A 21,950-nucleotide genomic window follows, 5' to 3' on the forward strand; every position below is an offset into this window, starting at 1 on the left:
AATCACCCAACATGCACATCTTTGCACTGTGGGAGGAACCCCATGCAGACACAGGAAGATCATGCAAACTCTATACACAGATTGTGATCTAAGCTGGGATTTCAGCAAGTTAACAAAATGCTATCTTTGCTACAAAAAGTATGGTAGCTGCATACTTACCAATTCAAATCAAGTCTTAATGACTTGGGATATTGATGCCCTAGTCAAGGGGGAGATGGCACATATGCAGCTGAGATCAAATGAATTCCTTGAAGTACAGGGGATGTAGGAGTTGAGAGAAATCAGGAAGGCAAAGGGACATGAGATTGTTTTGGTAGATAAGGCAAAGGATAATCCAAGGAGCTTCACAAATAGTTACTCTTTTGGCCTTTATCTAGAGTGTAAAGCCTCTTAAGGATCAACAAGGTCATTTATGTGCAGATCTATAAGAGATGGGCAAGATCCTAAATGAATGTTTCTCATCATTATCTGTTGTTGAGAAAAGTATGAATGTTAAGGAACTTGGAAAATAAATAGTGACTGAGTGTACAGTCGAGGTGGTGGTGCTGGAAGTATTAAAAGCACATCAAGGTAGATAAATCCTCAGGACCTGAAGTGTATCCCAGGACATTGTGGGAGGCTAGGGAGGAAATTGCAGGTCCCCTAGCAGAAATACTTAATCATTGCTAGTCATAGATGAGGTGCCTTAAGATTGGAGGGTGGCAAATGTTGTGCCTTTGCTTAAAGGGCTGCTGGGAAAAGCCTGAGAATTACAGGCCGGTGAGCCTCATGTGGTTGGTAAGTTATTGGAAGGTATTTTGAGACAGGATCTGCAGGCATTTAGAGATGCAAGGACTGATTAGGAACAGTCAGCATGGTTGAGTGGAAAATCATGTCTCAAATTTGATTTAGTTTTCTGAAGGGGTAAACAAGAAGATAGAGGGTGGCAATGCAGTTGATGTTGTCTACATGGACTTTAGCAAGGCCTTTGACAAGGTACCGCATGGTAAGTTGTTGCACAAGGTTAAATCTCACAGGATCCTTGGTGAGGTAACCAAATGGATACAAAATTGGCTTGATGACAGAAGCCAGAGGGTGGTTGTAGAGTTGTTTTTTCAAACTGAAGGTCTGTGACCAGCAGTGTGCCTCAGGGATCAGTGTTGGACCCACAATTATTTGTCATTTATACTAATATAGGATGAGAATATAGGAGGCATGGTTAGTAAGTTTGTAGATGACACCAAGATTGGTAGCATGGTGGACTGTGAAGGATTGCAACAAGATCTTGATCAATTGGGCTGAAATGGCAGATGGAGTTTAATTTAAATAAAAGCAAGGTGATGCATTTTGATAGACTGAATCAGGGCAGGATTTGGTTAATGGGAGGGTGTTGGGAATATTACAGAAGATCTAGGAGTATAGGTTCATAGATCCTTGAAAGATTCACAGGTGGACAGAATAGTGAAGATGTCATTCAGCATGCTTGGTTTCATTGGTCAGAATATTGAGACCAGGAGTTGGGACATCCTGAAGTTACACAAGACATTGGTAAAGCCATATTTGGAATACTGTATGCAATTCTGGTCATCCTATTATAGAAAGGATATTATTAAGCTAGGAAAAAAGTGAAGAAAATATTTACTAGGATGCTACCAGGACTTGATTTGCGTTATATGGAGAGGCTAGATAGACTGGGTCTTTTTCTCTGGAGTGTGGAAGGCTGAGGGATGATCATCTACAGGTCTATAAAATGAGGGGCATAGATCAGCTAGATAATATCTTTGCCCAAAGGTAAGGGAATCTAAAACTAGAGGGCATCAGTTTAAGGGGAGAGATACAAAAGGGTCCAGAGGTGCAATTTTTCCAGAGGGTGGTGAGTGTCTGCAACAAGCTGCCAAAAGGTAGTAATAGAGATGGGTACAATTGTCTTTAAGACTTTAGTTACATGAGTATACAGGTACATGGGCTAAATGCAGACAATTGGGACTAGCTTAGGTGTTTAAAAGGGCAGCATGGACAAGTTGGGCTGAAGGGCCTGTTTCCATGCTGTAAACCTCTGACTGTCAAAAATATTGACAAGATGCAGAATTTAATAAAGTTCCTTCTATGGATAGTACATCAAGTTGGTCTTGAGTGCCCCACTGTTTCAACAAGAAAGTGAATGAGCACAACACTGCAAGAGTCAAATTTATAATAATTTGTAACTATACCTATAAGCAGAATAGGCAAACCTGCAAAATCAGTTTTTCTTCCACATCCTTCATTATCTGTACATTTGTGTTGAATTCTGACATTATCTTTAAAACCAAAGCTCAATTAAAAACATTTAGTCAAATTAAGTTCAATTAAGAGTAAGCTCAATATCTGATGTGCTTTACTTACTTTTGCCAGCTCTGCCAACAGAAACATTGTATGTTGCTTCTCCAGATTGGCTCTTAGTCCTCAAGTCCATTGTGAAGTCACCATCAGTAAACAGCTGATCTCTGATAACAGAGCACTTCTTTCCACCGAGGACCAAGCCATTGGTGAAGAAGCTTTGGCGATCTTTTCCAACAAGGACATCTATTTCTGGAGGCTGTCAAAAAAATTAAACATTAAAGCCCACACAAGTGGCAAGTATTAAGCATTAGTCAAGACCAATAAAAAAAGATAGCCCTACAATAATTCATGCCTATAATTCATGTGAAACTAACCAGTGAATATTTTAGTAAGTTAATGTCCTGGAGCTTGGATTTATTTCCAGCTATTTTTCCATAAACCCAGACTCTACATGAGAGCTTGAAAACACCTGCAAGTTTGATGAGAACAGCAGTGCTGGCCAAAATTTATAAATAGCAATTAAAGTAACAAGGAGACATTGTACAAGGCAATCCTTCGATTTCTGCTACTATTAAATTGCTACTGTGGAATTCAGCATCTTCCTCTTGGGTAAATACTCATTTAGTACCTCAGACAAGCCCTTTTAAATACATACACAACCTCTGTGGTCCCAAATTAGTCCTTTTACTATTGATATTTGAAAACTGATTAGATAGGTGATGTGATTTAAGCACAGGAGTGGGTGCATTTTCATGAGCTCCTGCAATACTTTTATCTTGACGCACATGATTCTGACCCTGATATGTATAATCTGTGCTGTAATCCTGGAAGACCTTGGCTAAATTTTGGCCAAGACCAGCCAAGTAAATCCATGATTGATCAAGACAGTCAAAATGGGATCCAGTTTGCAGAGATTGTGTTGCTGGTGAGCAGGCCTACACTTCAATGTCACAGTTGGCATCAAGATGATCTCTGCTCCCAGCACAGATCTGAGTGCTCGTTTTGAAGAGTTGCGAGATATCCTTAAAAGAAATGGATTAAGCAGAGACCAGGGGATTTTCACAGTAACTTAACTGCAATTTATTGTAAGCCTACTTGTGACACTAATGAAACAAGAATCCTGTCAATGGGAAAAGCTGTTTCCTCTATAAAGCCTTGCCTTTAATCACTGGAAATTCAAGGAGCATCCATGAGCCCAATATCCCAAAGGGTACTGGGGATGAATTTGAAAATTGGATGCCACACTCTCAATCACAATTTGAAGAAACACATGTCTTTGAGGCTTGGAATAAAGGTTCAGACTGGTCTTGTCCTCCATGTTCACTGATTTTTTATTTTGAAATAGCTTTGTAGGGGGTGGTTATTTGGCCCATTGAATGTATGGTGAGTATATTAGCCATTTTCAGGGTTTCTGACAAGTAATGGATTGAATCTTATTGCTATGGGGACTAGGTGGAGCTCTTGGATACCCAGAGAGATAGATGGTGTGCAGGAATGGTGAGATATTTGGCTTTCATTGTAGCATGTTACAGAGGAGGTCAAGGCAGTAGTTTGTATTCATCTGAGTTGGGTGGAGCAGGTTGCTTGCCCCCAAAACAACCTCTTTTGGATTGCTTTTGAGGTTTGGTTCCCCTGTGGACATGGTGCCCTGATTTCTAGTCTAGATATGGTGTCTCAAAATTGAGCCCCAAAAGTAGTCTTGTATGGGGACTTCCAGTCAGTACACCGATAACTATATCCTAAACTTGTCAGTATAGCTTATTTAGAAGTGGTTTAAGTTTTCCAGCAATGGGAATCTGATTGGTGTCTGTACAAGGGACACCAGCTACAATGATTGCAATGGATAATCATTTCTATGATTATTCTCTGGTCTTCTGTGTGTCAGTGTAGAATAAAGATTACTCATGTATTGTGCTTGGAGTGCATTTTGTGGCAAATGTAAAAGCAAATTCTCCAAGATTTCTGGATTCCCTTTGTTAGCTGCCAGTCTCTCTACTACACATTTTATCACTTCCCCTCTGAACTCAAGCTGACATCTATTTAACCTGCTTCACCTTTCTTTTGCATCTAGGAGCACTCGTTTTGTTTGTCCTATGTTTATCTCTTAAATGTACTTCAGCCATACACTCACCCACTCCACTGCGGGAGTGCACCCAAGCCAACCCCTCACTAAAAGGCAGCCCATCATTGTGTTCCTGCCTGTCTGATTCCAATTTATAATGGTCAGGCTTAGACAGTAGAAGTCCTCCATTAAAACTACATTTTGCACTTAGTCTGTGCAAACTTCTCGATTCTATACCTTGCCCATTAGTTGATGGCCCATAGAATCTACCCAACAGTGTAATGGTATCTTGTGTCTCAGTTCAAAGAAATTCTGCCCTTGACCCTTAAAAGGAATCTCTTGGCAGCACTAACATCTGCCTTAATTATGACAACCAACCCTCTTTCAGTTTCTATCTTTCCTGAACACCTGGTATTTAAAGCAGGTCTTCACTATCACCATACATCATACTCATGAGCCACCAGTGAGTGTAGTTCACTATATTTAAGTGTATTCTTTTAATTCAATTCCAATAGCTAATCATTTTAGTCTAGTTTTGTGTCTTCCCATTTGTTTTCCTACTGTTACTTCTCGGCTCCCATTTCCTTGCTTAGTTCAAACTTGTTCTAAGCCACTCTACACAGATGTTACTCAGCTCCACTGGAGCCTTTTCCACCAAGTTTCCATCTCTACAGAACCAGTCATATTTCCACCTCACCCTTCCCCAGGCACTGCCACATATTCATATGTTCTATCCTCACTAGCACATAGCAGTAACTGACAATGACTTTTTGGAAATCCAAATTCTCAAACCTTTCCCATTCTAAAATCTGCCTAGAGGATGTCATCCTACTTTTAGTTGAATGGCATATGGAGTTTTAAACCAAGGCAGCACACAGACAGGAACTCCTGGAGGATGTGAATTCCATGTTCAAAGCAAATAATCTAAAACACTTCATGCATTTAAGTCAGCATGCAAAGAGGGTATTACACCTGCATGTAAGTACAAAGTATCAAACAGATCAGTTCAGGAATGAGGATAATGGGATTGAAATGCAAACAAACATCGACAAGTGCAAACTTCAGGTGCCTTACCCACATACCAGCTATGAGACAAAAAATTGTCTCAATGAACAGATACAAATAATGTTAAATGCCACAATACTATTCCTATATGATACATAAGAACATAAGAAATAGGAGCAGGAGTAGGCCATCCAGCCCTTCGAGCCTGCCCCGCCACTCAATAAGATCATGGCTGATCCGTTGCTGCTCAGTTCCACTTTCCCGCTTTCTCCCCATAACCCTTAATCCCCTCTCTTATCAAAAACCCATACATACACTGGTGGGGGGCGGGAAGAGAGAGAGTTTGGGACATCACTGCTGCATGATGTATTACCAGAGATGTCACATTAGAAAAGTTGTATGGGGGGGGTTGTTTTCTCCCCCATGCTTTGGAGTATTAGACTATTAGATTTGTACCCAACCATTTCCTATTTTCACTGCAGCACAAGTTGATTACAAAACTTACCTGCTTTATGTAATTCTTAAGTTGCTCTACAGATCTAAACTTGGGGAAATGCAGATCTGCACTACATTACATTTCAATTGAACACAGAACCACAACTGTACACCTTATTAACTCTAAACGTTTCAGCCACTTTGAAAAAGCCTGAGTCTTTATAAAAGATGGCTGGAAAACCCTCACCATCCAATTAAATCAGACTGAAAAAGGATTAGACTCATGAGGCAGGTGACTTAGTTATCCTCCAGAACAGGGTGAAACTTGTTTGGTTAGCTGGATATTTCTAAGGATGGGGTTTGTCTTCTACAGAGCTGGCCTCAAGTATTAGGAAACATCAGGTTTCATTAACAGCAGTGGCAAGTACTGTTGCCTCAGTGCCAGGGACCTGAGTTGAATTCCCAGCTTGGGTCACTATGCAGAGTTTGCATTTTCTGTTCATGTGTGTGTGTGGTGGGGGGGGGGGGGGGGGGGGGGGGGGGTTTCCTTCCAGATGTACATTGGCCATGCTAAATTCTCCCTAGATATACCTGAATAGGTGGTGGAATGTGGCGACTAGCAGATTTTCACAGTAAATTCATTCCTACTTGACTGAATTTAAATTCCTCTTCCCATCCCCCACATGACTATAACCTTGTCTTTCAAGAAAAAGACTTGGGCAAAAGGTAAATAGAATAGGCCAACCACAATGCTAATTATTCATACATGGTTCAGGTCCTGTCCAATTGATATTGCAAAGTAATATGCAGTCTTTGACAGGACAGTTAAGCTAGCTTGAAATCCATTTTGTGCACAAATTGGCTAACACTACTTGTATAGGTCTGGACTTTCTCCTAGATGTGTTACAAGGTGCAAATATAGGTAGTTTGGCAGGAGTTGAGGACCATGGCTCAGGAAAAAGAAAGACATGTTAGAAGCACAGTTTGAGAAGGTAGTATTGTTGGAACAGATGCAGTGAAGGTAGAGAAAGAATGGGATGGAGGTCTGGTAGGGAGCAGTGAGGGGAACTATAGTCAAAATAAGCATGTGACCTTGGAATGAATATTAACAGGTATGTCCATCAGAAATTGATATTTCAAATGGAGGTACAAACCAGGTCTTAAGAACATAAGAAATAGGAGCAGGAGTAGGCCATCTAGCCCTTCGAGCCTGCCCCGCCATTCAATAAGATCATGGCTGATCTGTCGCTGCTCAGTTCCACTTTCCCGCTTTCTCCCCATAACCCTTAATCCCCTCTCTTATCAAAAACCCATCAACCCACGTCTTAAAAATATTTAGCGAGGCAGCCTCCACCACTTCAACGGGCAGAGAATTCCAGAGATTCACCACCCTTTGAGTGAAGAAGTTCCTCCTCAACTCCGTTCTAAACCGCCCCCCTTTTATCTTGAGGCTGTGCCCCCTAGTCCTACTGTCTTTGAGCGGGAAGAGTCTCTCCACCTCTATCCTATCCATCCCATTCATCATCTTATACGTCTCAATGAGATCTCCCCTCATTCTTCTAAACTAACGAGTACAAGCCCAGTTTATTCAGCCTCTCCTCATAGCTCAACCCCCTCAACTCTGGTATCAGCCTAGTAAACCTCCTCTGCACTCCCAAGGCCAAAATATCTTTGCGCAGGTGCGGCGCCCAAAACTGCACACAGTACTCCAGCTGCGGCCTCACCAATGCCCTATACAGCTGCAGCAAGACCTCCCTACTTTTATATTCAATCCCCCTCACTATGAAGGCCAGCATCCCATTTGCCTTCCTGACCACCTGCTGCACCTGCAAGCTGGGTTTTTGCGACTCATGCACAAGGACCCCGAGGTCCCTCTGCACTGTCGCCTGCTGCAGTTTTTCGCCCCGTAAGTAATAGTCCTTCCTACCATTCTTCCTACATTTGTGTTTCCTCTAAACCTACATCATATCAGCAATTTTCATGCCCTCAGCCATCTCTACACCAGAATAATCAGTTCTCATCTTTGGAGTGGCTGAACATTTCCCATCCACCAGCACACTCCACCTGGCTGAACTTTTCACTGAACCCTCTCTCCTTTAATGTCTCACTGCTTTCAAGTATGTGGCCTTTGTCAAGTATGTGGAACATTCCTTGTTCAAGTCCTTCCCACAGCCATGACTAGGGTATGCCCTGTCCTCTCACACCCCAATCTTCATACTCAAGATCATTCTGCCAACCCCAGTATAATGACAAATCTTCCCCTGACCTCAGCTAAATTCACAGGGATAGTTCTCTCCATGACACTAGTCCACATATATAAGTGGCTGCAAGATTGCTTCAAGAGCTAGTCACATGTTTTGATAGTGATGTGATTGGGGTGTTTCACAAACTCCTGTTTTCATTTTGTACTGTATAAGCAACAGCCCCTTCAATAAAATATTTATGTGCAAACCATCTTTGAAACCCACAACCCTAACATATTTAGGGCATGACATGTACTTACAACACTACATCTTCCAATTGTAGAAGGAAGCAACATCATCCCCTTTGCTGCTTCCCACCTTACTATCCAGAGTCCAAAACACTCCTTTTAGGTGAAACCATGTTTCACTTGCACCTCCTTCAATTTAGTCTATTGTATTGCTGCTCCCATCACCTCTACATTACTCAGACTAGGTGACCAGACTGGCACACTTTTGTTCAGTCCACAAGCAGGACCCCAGCCTTCCAGTCCCTTGGCATTTTAAATCACCAACTTGCTCCCACTCTCATACTTCCCTCAGCCTGTTGCAATGTTCTAGTTAAACCCAACACAAACAGGGGGAACTGATCTTCTGATTAGGCACTTTAGTTCATTTCAGACCATGAACACTCTCCTTCATTTGAATTTTTCAACCCCCATGGGGCCATATGCAACTTTTGCTTTTAGATGTCACACAGCTATTAACATTGCCTAGTTGAGTTCTTTGAAAGTGTGACTGAACACATTGACAAAGGGAGTGTGTGTGAGTGTGTGTGTGTGTGTGTGGGAGGGGGGGGGGGGGGGGGAGAGGAAGAAGAAGAAATGTGGTTTACTTGGACTTCAGCAAGGTGTTTGATAAGGTCCCCCATGCAAGACTTCTGAGAAGGAGAGGGGGCATGGTATCCAAGGGGCTCTGGCCTTGTGGATCCAGAACTGGCTTGCCTGCAGAAGGAAGACAGCGGTTGTGGATGGGTCTTTTTCTGCATGGAAGTCAGTCACCAGTGGAGTGCCCCAGGGATCTGTTCCAGGACCCTTGCTGTTTGACATTTTCATAGATGACCTGGATGAGTTAATAAGTTCACCAACGATATGAAGGTTGGTGTTGTGGATAGTCTGGAGGGACATCAGAAGTTGCAGCGTGACAGATAGGATGCAAGACTGGGCAGAGAAGTGGCAGATAAACTTCAACGTGGATAAATGTGTAGTGGTCCATTTTAGCAGGACCAATGGGATGAAGGAGTATAATATCAAGGCTAGGCGTCTTAGCAGTGTTGAGGAGCAGAAGGATCTTGGGGTCTGGGTCCATACAACTCAAATCGGCCTCACAGGTGGAGGACGTGGTTAAGGCGGCGTATGGTGTACTGGCCTTCATTAATCAAGGGATTGAGTTTAGGAGTCAGGAGGTAATGCTGCACTTTATAGGACTCTTGTCAGACCCCACTTGGAGTACTGTGCACAGTTCTGGTCACCTCACTACAGGAAGGATGTGGAAGCTATTGAGGGGGTGCAGAGGAGATTTACAAGGATGTTGCCTGGATTGGGAGGCATGCCTTATGAAGATAGGAGTTAGGTCTCTTCTCCCTAGAGAGACAAAGGATGAGAGGCAACCTGATAGAGGTTTATAAAATGTGAGGGGAGTAGATGGGGTGGATTCTCAGAGGTGATTTCCCAGGACTGAAATGGTCACTATGAGAGGACACTGGTTTAAGGTGCTGGGAAGCAAGTACGGAGATGTTAGGGGTAAGTTTTTCCACTCAGTGGTGAGTGAGTGGAATCAGCTGCCAGTGGTGGTAGAGGCAAACTCGCTGGGGTCTTTTAAAAGACTTCTGGATGAGTACATGGGTTTTAATGGGATTGGGAGTTAGATAGTTCTAATGGCTTGGTAGGTATGGATGTGATCAGTGCAACTTGTGGGCCGAAGGGCCTGTTTGTTTAGTGTTCTATTGCTACCTTGCCATTATAACCACTGTTTAACACTTGTATAATAACAGCTTTGTCAATCTCTCCTTAGCCTTCACCTTTCCCTGACCTTCTACCCTGCTCCACCTCTCCCAAGTTTCAGCTTTGAGTCATATTGGATTTAAAACATTGTTTCTCTCCATGGATGTTGCCAGAATTGCTGAGTCTTTCCAGCATACTGTATTTTGTCATTTCAGCTAAGGTGTTAAACGTGGCTTTGTCATTGTGACTAAAGCAAGCCTCTTACAGAAAAGAGATCACAATAAGCAATTTGTAAAATCCTTCAAAGTGTACAAACTTCTTTACCCTGTCAAATATAGTCATATAGCACATGACTATACAAAGGTTTCAATTAAGAAAGCACCATTAGGTTGCCAATCTTCAGTGCATGGAAAAGCACAAGATAGATGGTTGGTTGTTGGAGGTCAATCTCAGTCCAAAGCATCACTGCAGGAGTACCTTAGGGTAATGCCCTAGCCCAACCATCCTCAGTCATTTCAATGACATCCTCTCCATCCAGAAGTAGGGATGTTGACTGCACAATGTTAAGCAGCATTTAGATCCTCAGATACTAAAGCAGTTCATGCTTATATATTGCATCACCTGGACAACATTGGTGGAGTAAGTAGCAAGTTACATTTGTGCCACACTAGTGACAGGAAATGGCCATCTGCAACAAGGAGAGAATCAAACCACTTCCCTATGACTTCAGTGGCATGATCATCACTAAAGCACCCACCAATGCCTTGGAGTTACCATTGACTAGAAATTGTACTGGAACTGCCATAAACACTGGCTACAAGAGCAGATCAAATGCTCAGAAGTGTGATGGAACATTCTTCACTTGTCCAGAAGCTACAGCTCCACCATCACATACCCAGGAAAAAGTATAAACAATAGAATTGGCCATTTGAGCCTGCACCACCATTTGTCACGATCATGGCTGATCATCCAACTCAACCAAATCCCACCTTCCCCCACATTCTTTGATCACCTTCATCCAAGAGCTATCTCTAACTTGCAAGATTATGGCTTCAATTACTTTGTGATGACAAGTTCTACAAGCTCACTTCTCTGGGTGAAAAAACTTCTTGGCATCTCAGTCCCAAATCGTTTACCCTATACCTTTCAATACTAAACCCTGATTCTCAACTCCCTCACCAAGAACATCCTCCCTGCATCTATCTCGTCTAGTCCAGTTAGAAATAAAGGTTGAGACTTTCTCCTCATTATTCTGAGCTCCAGCAAATATAATCCTAACTGACTCTCCTCAGTCATCACTCCCACTATCCCAGGAATCTGTACAGTAACACTGCCCTCCCTCAATAGCAAGAATATTCTTCCTCAGAAAAGATCAAAACTGCACAGAATATTTCAGTTGTGGCCTCAAAGGCCCTTTATAATTGCAATAAAACATTCCTGCTCCTGTACTTAAATCTTCTTGCTATTAAGGCCAACATACCATTTGCCTTCTTTCCCTGCATGCTTAATCAGTGTAACTGGTGTACAAGGACACCCAGATCTCATTGCACATTTCCCCCTCTCTCAATTTAGAGATTCAGATCTGCCATTTCTCTAATGTGGATTTCCTTCAGTTCCTCCCTTCAAATCCTGTGTTCCTAATATTTCTGGTATTTGTGCCCTCTGCAGACAATCAAAACATGTATTCAGTTGGTCAGTCCCCCCCCCCACCATTTTAAATTCCTTTTCCTAACCAAGAACCGGCTACATTTATCTTCAATCTTTTTCCTCTGCACACTTATAGAAAGTTCAGTTTATGTGCCCACTCTCCCCTCCTTAATCAATCCCTTGATTTTTCTTTGCTAAATTCTAAACCACTCCCAATCCCCAGGTCTGTTTTTTTCTGGCCAATTTGTGCCTCTTCCTTGGCTCCAACTAAGTTTCATGTTACAACTATACAAAACTCTGGTGCGGCCACACTTGGGAGTATTGTGTACAGTTCTGGTTGCCGCATTATAAGGACATGGAGGCATTGGAGGGGGTGCAGAGGAGGTTTAACCAGGATGTTGCCTGGTATGGTGGGAAGGTCTTTGAGGAAAGGCTGAGGGACTTGAGGTTATTTTCATTGGAGAGAAGGTGGTTACGAGGTGACCTGATTGAGGCATATAAGATGATCAAAGGATTGGATAAGGTGGACAGTGAGAGCCATTTACCTCGGATGGTGATGGCTAACACAAGGGGACATAGCTTTAAATTAAGGGGTGGTAATTATAGGACAGATGTCAGAGGATAGTTCTTTACTCAGAGGATAGTAAGGTCGTGGAATGCCCTGCCTGCAGTTGTGGACTCGCCAACCTTAAGGGCGTTCAAATGGTCTGTGGATAGGCATATGGATAACAGTGGAATAGTTTAGGTTAGAGGGTCATTGGATTGGTTCCACTGGTCAGCGCAACATCGAGGGCCGAAGGGCCTGTTGTTCTATGTTCTATGACTAATTTCCTTGCAAGACATGGTTCAGCCACTTTTCCAGTTTTGCTTTTGCACCAAACAGGAACAATTGTTGCATTTCATCATGCACTCAATGCCTATCCACCATTATTCCTTTTCTGCTTCATACTCAGTTTCTAAAATGACCTGTTCTCTAGTTGTCGCCTAACATTGATCCAGAAAACCATACTGTATAGACTCCAGGAATTCCTCCTCTACTGTATTACTAATTTGATGTGCCCAATTGATATGCAGATTAAAGACACCCACAATTACAGATGTTCCTTTATTGCATGCACCTCTAAATGGTTTAATGCTATTCCCAACATTAACACTACTTAAAACACCCACTAATACTTTCTGCCCCTTAGTATTTTTCAGCTCTACCTAGATGCCAGTCAGAGCCTATATCTTTCCTTATTGTCATATTAATTTCCTCTTGACCAAAGTAACTGCACTTCTTCCTTTGTCTGTCCTTCCTAAATACCCTTGGATTTTCAATTCCCATCCCTAGCCACCCTGCAGCCATGTCTCTAATCCCAATTTTATCACAACATTTACATCTATTTATGAATGCTTCATGCATTAAAGGCACAAAGTCTCAATGTTTGTCTTAAGCATACTTGGCCCATTCCTACCATTTTTTCTGTGGCCCTCTGATTCTGGCCCATCAATATTCTTATTCCCCTTACTGCTTTTTGTAGTTGTCCTAAATTCTCCCTCCAACTCCTTGCACAGGTGCCTACCCATCTGCCATATTAGTTTAAATCCTCTCCAACCATTAGCAACTAATGCCTCTGGGACATCAGTTCCTGTCCTGCCCAAGTAACCCATCCAGATTGCACTGGGTCCACCTACCTAGGGAGTGAAACTCTCCCCACACCATCTCTTCAGCCATGTATTCATCCAATACATTCTGCTATTTCCACAACTAGCACGTGGTACTGATCATAATTCTGAGATCACTACTTTTCAGATCCCACTATTCAATGTATCCCAACTCCCTATATTCTACTTTAGGATCCCATTTTTTACCCAGGTTGTTTATATTAGCGTGCATCACCACCACTGGCCACTTAACCTCTCTTTTGCAGATATCCTGTAACCAGTCATCCTTGACCATAGCACCAGGGAAGCCAACATATTATGGAGTCTTGTTTCCAGACACAGAATCACTAATCTACTTCCCTTACAATTAATCCTTTTGAACTATTGCATTCCCACACTTTTCACTCCTCTTCTCTGCAGAGTCAACCATGGTGCTACATATTTGGCTGTAGCTGATTTCCCGAGATGCCATTCCAACAATATCCAAAGCACTCAGTTTTGCAGAATAGCCACAGGAGATTCTCACACTGCCTGTCTAGTCCTCTTGTTCTGATGGTTACCATTTCCTTGGAGTCTGAGCCTACGTGCTATGCATAAAGCCTGGTGGATGTTGGGTCCCCAGCTGCTGCTCCAGCTCTGAAAACAGGTTGAGGCACTGCAGCTGGAGGTACTTCCTGCACATATGCTGACCCAGGAATTAGAAATATTTGCAGCTCCCATTTGGAGTACACCACAGCTTTGAGCTCTCCTCCCCTTTAATCAAGCTTTTTGGAACATGCTTAATATCAATTACTCTAGGGTCCTTTTCCCCTGATCTTCACTACCACAGAACACAGCCTGTAGCAATTATAAACCAGAAAACGATCATACAAATAAGCAATAGGAAATACTTGCCAACTTTACCAATACTTACCAAGCAGCCCACTGGGTCAGTACCACCTTCACCACCAAAACAATGGCAAATGTATACAATCTGCAAAGTGTACTGTAGCAACATGACAAGCCTCCTTCAACCTCAACCACCAAAACAGGACAAGGGTAGCAGACACATGGGAACACCACCTGCAAATTCCCCTCCAGGCCCCACACCAACCTGATGTAGACAGTGAATCCCTCACTATAGCTGGGTGAAAGTCCTTCATTTGTAAAAAAGCAGTGCAAGTGTACCAACATATAGACTGCCACAGTTCACCACTTTCAGGGACAGTTAGTGTACAGCATTAGTCTTCTTACTCAAGGTTGCAAATGCAGTTGAGAAGGTTTATTAAACAGGAATGGGGCAAGTTATCTTATGGAGAAATACTGGACAGGCTAGGTTTGTATCCACTTGAGGCCAGAAAGCCAAGGAGTGAAATTTATTCTCAGGAGACTCAAGAGTCTTCCTTAAAAGATAGTAAAATCAGTCTTGAATGCAATTTCTCCTCACTTTGGTACTTACTATACCAGTGATCTCAGGATTAAATGTGAAAGTTAATTTTTGCTGCATCCTCCCCTCCTGTCCCACAACCTCACCACCACTTGGAAGTCTGACATTGCAGAAGCTACATCCACTTCTCCCTAAAATGGGAGATTAAGTCTTACAACACAACTTTACCTCTGCTAGTCTCCATGTAAAATTTGATATAAAAAGTGACTCATTCTTGGAAATATCCTCATATGTAGAGCAATAGATTTGATAATTAAAGGACTTTCACGTTCATGCCAAAAGTGTAAATAGGTACCTTTGCAAGCCTTCGACCATCCTTCCTCCTGTTTCAAGCACTTCAATTTTTTTTGTTCAAGGCACAAACATCAACTGAGTCCACAAAGTCGACTATTGCCCTGAACAATTAGAACAATATGGGCTCATATTCCATATTTTGGGAATTGCCAGAAAATTAACATGCTCAAGTTAACACTGTTAAACTAATACACAATTAGAATAAATTTTGCCACTAGAAGATAGAGCTCCTTGTTTAAGGAGATCCGATGCCTCGATTTCAACAGCCAGAAGAACCCCCATGCAGAAGCTCCCCAAGCACCACTGTCATGAATGACTCATTTTACACAGGCTTACACCCAAATTACTATTTCATACATGTGCCCAATACAGCAACTGTGTTACATTTTCTCCAGATTGGGAATTTTAATTTCTGGATTAATCACACCTGCAATGAGGAAGGCCATAAAATGGATGCCAATCAGCAGATTGGAGGCCAAAATGAGGTGAAAGCAAAATGCAGGTGTTCCCAGATCATACCCACTCCTAAATACACTTCAAGGACAAGTCAAAGAGGAACTCAGCACAAACATTATTCCACGTGAAATACAGTAATGCAATAAAGTTCTTGCCTAAAGAGCAGACTGCAAGGTACACTTTCAACATTTGAGCTCAAATCTCAACATTCAAGAGGCAGACAGAAGCAAAGCAGGTCCCAGTAAATGAAAAAGGTCAAAACAAAAATTGTGACCAGTTCAATTAGATATTTGGTGCAGAGTCAGAAAGTCAAAGTCTGCACTCCATTTCACCACATTATCTTGGAGACCAGCAAGATAGTAATGAGGGACTGCTATATTGTTGGTATCTCAAAGATGGCATCTACAATGAAGCCCCTTTTATTCTCTGTGGCTATTACATTTGAAGAAAACAGGAAACTTCCTGTCCTGGTCAAAGATGACTATGTCCTTCAGCTCAATGCTGTTTATCAACTGGCTCAATTTCTCAATATCTGAAAGTATGCAATTGGTTGTGAAGCATTTGGGAATGCCTGAGGTCACAATAAGGTACCATGTAAAAATGCAAGTTCATTCTTCTAAAATTGAGATTAGGTTTGCATAGTTCCGATTACTACATGTAATTATGTGATCTATTATTTAGAGCAACATGTTTAGTATTCAAACTGATTTTGGCCTAAACTTACACAATACTTAGTAATCTGGAGTTGTAGTCTTTGGTTGTTCAAATCTACGCTAATCAAGTAATTCTGTAAATTTGTTCATGGGACATTGGAAATAAATGCTGACCCAGCCAGTGAAACCAATGAACTGAATAGCTTACTAGGCCATTTCAGAGGACTTAAGAGTCAATGCTGTGGATCTGGAGTTACATGTAGGCCAAACCAGGTAAGGCTAACATTACACTCCCTAAAGGATATTAATGAACCAGATAAGTTTTAATGAAACTATTGTAAAACCTAATTCCAGATTTTTACTGAATGTAAATTTCACCATCTGCAGTGATGATATCTGAACCTGGGAACCCAAACCATTACTGTGGGTTACTGGATTATTCCTCTAGTGCCACCACTTCCCTGTAACCATCTAATGTACAATTGCTGTATTACCCAATAGATCAAACATTTCCCCTAATGATTTTTAAATTCAGATTCAATTGCCCATCCATTTTTCCTTGATTTAGTGGAGAAGCATCTTTGAACTGCTGCAATCCATGCAGTTTAGATACAGTCACTGTGCTGTGAGATGATTTTCCAATTCCCTTTGACAAGGGTCCTTGATGCCATTCCCTGCTCAAATGTTGCCTTGAAGTCCAGGGTAGTCACACACCTCTAGAATTCAGCCTCTGTCCACAACAGTAATGAGGCCTGGAGAACCCAAATTGAGTGAGCAGGGAGTGCTGCTTTGATGACCATGAATAGACTGATGGGACAGCTACTGGATAGATTGGACATGTCCAACTTTGTGCACAGAAGATACTTGGAAAATTTTCTATGTTGATAAGTAGATCCCAACATTGTACCTGTACTGAACAGCTTGTCTAGGGGTATAGCTGGCTCCAGAGCGCTGGTCTTAGTCCCAAGATAGTCAGGGCCCATAAGTGCTGTATCCTGTGCATTCAGCAAATTCTTGCAATCACATGAGATTGAATTGGCTGAACACACGTGATGCTGTGGATCCCAGGAGGCAGTGATGATTTGTCTACATGGCACTTGATTGAATATGGCTACAAGTGCTTCAGTCTCATCTTTTGCACTTGCATGCTGGACTCCCCTATCACTTGGGGGATGGGGATGTTTGTAGAGCTTCTTCCTACAGTCCTATAACTGTCCACCAACATTCACAATTGTATACTGCAGAGCTTTGATTCAATTCACAGGTTATGGAAATTGGCTGCACTGTCTAGTGTACATACCATTTTGTACTGGGTCCTCATTTTTAGATGTCTGATGCTGCTCCTACACTAGCTGTAATTAGTCCCCACAATCAGACAGGGATATGTTTTGCCATAAAGTTACAAGTAGTTCAACACTATTTTGCTTCTGTTCTGAATTTATCTATTTCAGTGGTAGTGCTACACCAAGTGGAGGATACCAGCATAAAGACAGGTCATTGCCTGCAAAAGAACTGTGTACAATACTGTTGTGGCAAGTGCAACTGACAGATTGGGAAGAACAAGATCAGATAAGTTTCCCCTTCAACCACCTGTCACAGGCCCAGTCTAGCCATCAAATCACTTTTAGCAATGACAACTGAAGGTCCCCTCATGTAGATTTCAGTGTTCCTTCCCATTGGTGTTCACCATGGAGGAATAAGAATTCAATTGAAGGAGAGTAGTAGTGGAAATCAGTAGATCCTTGTGTCAGGCTAATTTGCTACATTAGCTTTCGCTTTATGTCCCTCTATTCCTGAATTGCAGGGTTATGCTTACATCCATTTAATCCAGAAAACATTCTAGAATTCTCCATATTCTAGAAGATCAAAACCAATGCATCCACTATCACTTAAAGCACTATGATGTAGGTCATTAGACCCTGGGGATTTGCTGACATTTATCAATTAGCCCTCATTATACGATAGTGAAACCTTTTTCCTAGTTGGTTGTTTGATACTGACTAGTCTCTGGTATATATGCCATGAACTTGCCCTCCATACTTTACTGTAAATTTGGATTGCTCAGTGTCCAAGATTAAAGTCCTCCATGATTGCTTTTATCACATGCACCTCTAATTTCCTCTTTTGTACTCTGCCCCACCCCAAAGTATTGAGAGGAGTAATTTGTAAAACTCTTGTTTCTACTGTTTGGTTTATAACTCCACCCAAATAGATACTACATTGATTTTCCAAGCCAAAGGCATTCTATTGTCTGTGTTTTTTGATCAGGGCTACTTCACCACATATACAATTTTATATCTCTTCTAAAAGAAATATTCTGTCCTTCAACTTTGGTTACTGCAACCATTATGCAATGGCTATTAGATCATATCCATTTTTTTAGTGCTATTAATTCATCTATTATATTGCAAATGCTGCACAGGAACAATTTATTTAGCTTTATCCTGTTTGTTTCTTCCCACAACTGTCTCTAATGCTCTAACGCAAGGATATTTTGGCCTTGGAGGGAGTGCAGAGGAGGTTTACTAGGCTGATACCAGAGTTGAGGGGGTTGAGCTATGAGGAGAGGCTGAATAAACCACGCTTGTACTCGTTAAGAGTTTAGAAGAATGAGGGGAGATCTCATTGAGACATATAAGATGATGAATGGGATGGATAGGATAGAGGTGGAGAGACTCTTCCCGCTCAAAGGACAGTAGGACTAGAGGGCACAGCCTCAGGATTGGAGGGGGGGGCAGTTTAGAACGGAGTTGAGGAGGAACTTCTTCACTCAAAGGGTGGTGAATCTCTGCCCGTTGAAGTGGTGGAGGCTGCCTCGCTAAATATTTTTAAGACGCGGGTTGATGGGTTTTTGATAAGCGAGGGGATTAAGGGTTATGGGGAGAGGGCGGGAATGTGGAACTGAGACACGACAGATCAGCCATGATCTTATTGAATGGCGGGGCAGGCTCGAAGGGCTAGATGGCCTACTCCTGCTCCTATTTCTTATGTTCTCATGAATCCTTGGTCCACTTGGCTTTTTTTTTAAAACCAAACCATTATCCCATCTTGACAGCAGCTAAAGGAGGAGTGACTAAAAGTTTATTCTAAGCAGAGTATTAGAGGACACCAGAAGTGGAGCGCCAGAATTTAAGAGCTTGGGTCTTAATCAGTTGAAGACATTAATGATAAAGGAAATGAGAGAATGCACAATAGATCAGAGCTCTCAAAGGTTGCAGAGCTGAGAAGGATAGTGATATGGTGGGACAAGACCATGAAAAGATTTGAACACAGATTGGAATTTTTAATTGAAGTGACTGAGGAACCAATGAGCAGTGCTGGTCAGTGAGCATAGGGATGAAAGGCAAATGGGATTTGGTACAAGTAAATTTAAGATGAGCTGCAGGATGCAAGCCAGCCACAAAAACATTGCAATGTTAGAAGCAAAGGAAGAAAATAGAACATTTCAGGAACCAAGCACAGGCATTCCCACTTGGCTACACATCAGAAGGGAGTCTTGGAAGAGGATGATTTTGCAATCAGCCACAAAGGACGCAGAGAGGAAAAGAAAAAAGGATAGTGCACCAGTCATAGTTGATATCATTTCTGGTCAAAGAGCTATTTGGAGCACTGCAACAGGGATGGAAATCTAATTGGAGGTTCAAAGATAGGGGCCATGGGAAAGACCAGCACAAATTTGAGGGGCTCAAAGAATGCAAGGAAAGACAGGAATGAACAGAAGATTCAGGTCCAAGGCTAGACTGAACTGTTGGTCTCAATCTTGGCAGCAATGCAATCTAGAAACTTAAGCCATGAAGGTATGAACTCAGGACAGATGTTTTTAAGCAGAGGGTTCATAGCAGATGGAGAAAAGAAAAGTTTTTTTGCAAATCAGGATAATTAATTTTGATAGAGGATGGCCTTTTGTAGTCCAGCCAGATCTGGTGATGAAGGGTTTTGCCAGTTAGTTATATGCCAGGTACAATCAAGTCAATGCACTTTGGGCTCAAATGGGCTAAAGCCAAGCATGTACTGGTGGATAAGCAGGTGGCTGAGATTAAGGCTTTGACTTGGAGTAGAGCATTAAATGCAGCAATGCTGCAGCAAAGATGAGCAGTTACATTGCAGCAATAAGAAGCACAAGGTCAGGAATTTACTTTCCTTTAAAAGAAGGGAATATAAGAGGAAGGGAGGTTGGAAGGGGAACAAATTGTTATACAAGGAAATGATAAAGATACCCTTATCTGTGACTGAGAATGAAGAGAGGACAAGTGAGAAGCAAGCTAGGGGGATCAGTCATGTCATATGAATGGGAGAGTTTATATGGAGGGAACGTGTGGAAGGAGTGTTATTGGTATTGAAATTTTAATCTAAAAAGTTCTACAAAGTCAATCCTACTGGACAAGTTTAGTTTGCCAGCACTGGACTAAATTGATTTATGTTGCTAGGTACTGTGCAAATAATGTACAAAATTGTTAAAAAAAGCTATTTAAATACAAATAAATGGCAATGTGATTATCAAATTAAGGGACTAAACAGAATGTTATGGCATTTAACTAGCCCATGAAATGGAGAACTTTTGTCCTCACCTTCCACAATCAATTCAATGGGCTTAAAACTTTCAGGTGGCAAAGATCATGAAATAATTTCTTAGACTTCTGGGTGATGATTAACCATTAAAGTCTTAAAAGTTCACCAGTGCCAACTTGAGTGACCTAAAGCCACCTTCCCTCAAGGAGCATAAAACTCAAATCAATGGCCTTTTCAACATATACAGAAATACCAAGGATTCAATACATCACTTCTTGCAGAAGAGAGTCATATTGACAGCTTCAATGAGAAATAAGTTAATGGAACACCAGTTATCAAAAATGTTAGAATGCATAATGTGCAGGACACTAATCACACAGTAAAACATCAAGTAACTTTAGTGCAAAACAACTACATGTTAGAATCAGAATATATACCAATATGCCAGCTCCACAAACAGCTGTTTTAACTCAGCCATCAAGATTCACTACTGCCTTTAATAATTTTGACAAGACCATGTAATACTCCCCAGAGTGCTCAAGTTATTACTGTCACAAATCTGAAGTCAACTCCCAAGGTTGCAGCAAACTATCCAAAGACACCAGTTTACTGCCAACTTAATAACTGATACAACTAGTTACTGCGACTAAATCCAACTTATATTAAACAACTTCATACATTTGGTAAAAATATATCAAGCCACCCTTAATATTTCATTCTTTGATGTTGTGTAATGAGAGCATTTGCCCAACTGAAGATAAAGGGGAAAAAAATTGTGAACTGTGACTAATAGGTGAAGCACAACTAATTCTAGAGCTTAACTGCAGCTTTTTATCTTGCAGCCATAGTAACTGGCTTCTTTTTAAAATCAGAAAGTGTGACTTGCTTCTTAATTTCATCTTAATTGTACCTTACTATAGGAAAGCTAAGTAGGTATCATCTTTGACTGAACCAAGGGAAGCGCAACAACTCAAAAGAATTCCAGACCACTTCCTCCTGCAATGACAAGAAGCTTAAAACAATGATTACCGTATTTGGCGTGATTAAATGATTCTACACTCTCCATAGTTGGGAAGGTCTCAGTTAACCTGCTTACAGGTTCAAAGGTCACTTCAAATGCATTCCAAAAATATCAATGATTGGATCATTAGAAAATTCGATAAGTTTGAACAAAAAATTAAGTTTGGAAAAAAGCAAGCATATTCGCTTCGATCAACTTCATGACCACTTTCTTTGGGGGAAAAAGTAGTTTTGTGACCGCTCTGACGTGGAGGACTGCGCCCTCCCACCACAGCTTAGCTGAACTGCACAGTCATGCCCATGCAGGCCTGAAGG

At 41.7% G+C, this 21,950-nt stretch overlaps 1 protein-coding gene across 1 annotated transcript in view; it reads right to left on the minus strand.

The window, feature by feature from the left end:
- Window positions 1-21,950, minus strand: part of LOC145341120 (profilin-2-like) — a 45,926-nt gene that overhangs the window by 21,114 nt on the left and 2,862 nt on the right. The window contains exon 2 of the mRNA XM_080185990.1: window positions 2,362-2,554. Within this exon, the coding sequence (XP_080042116.1) occupies window positions 2,362-2,554 (193 nt within the window). The remainder of the gene's footprint in view (window positions 1-2,361; window positions 2,555-21,950) is intronic.

The sequence above is a fragment of the Carcharhinus amblyrhynchos genome, chromosome 3, assembly GCF_965287045.1.
Source record: "Carcharhinus amblyrhynchos chromosome 3, sCarAmb.v2.hapA, whole genome shotgun sequence".
NCBI lineage: Eukaryota > Metazoa > Chordata > Chondrichthyes > Carcharhiniformes > Carcharhinidae > Carcharhinus > Carcharhinus amblyrhynchos.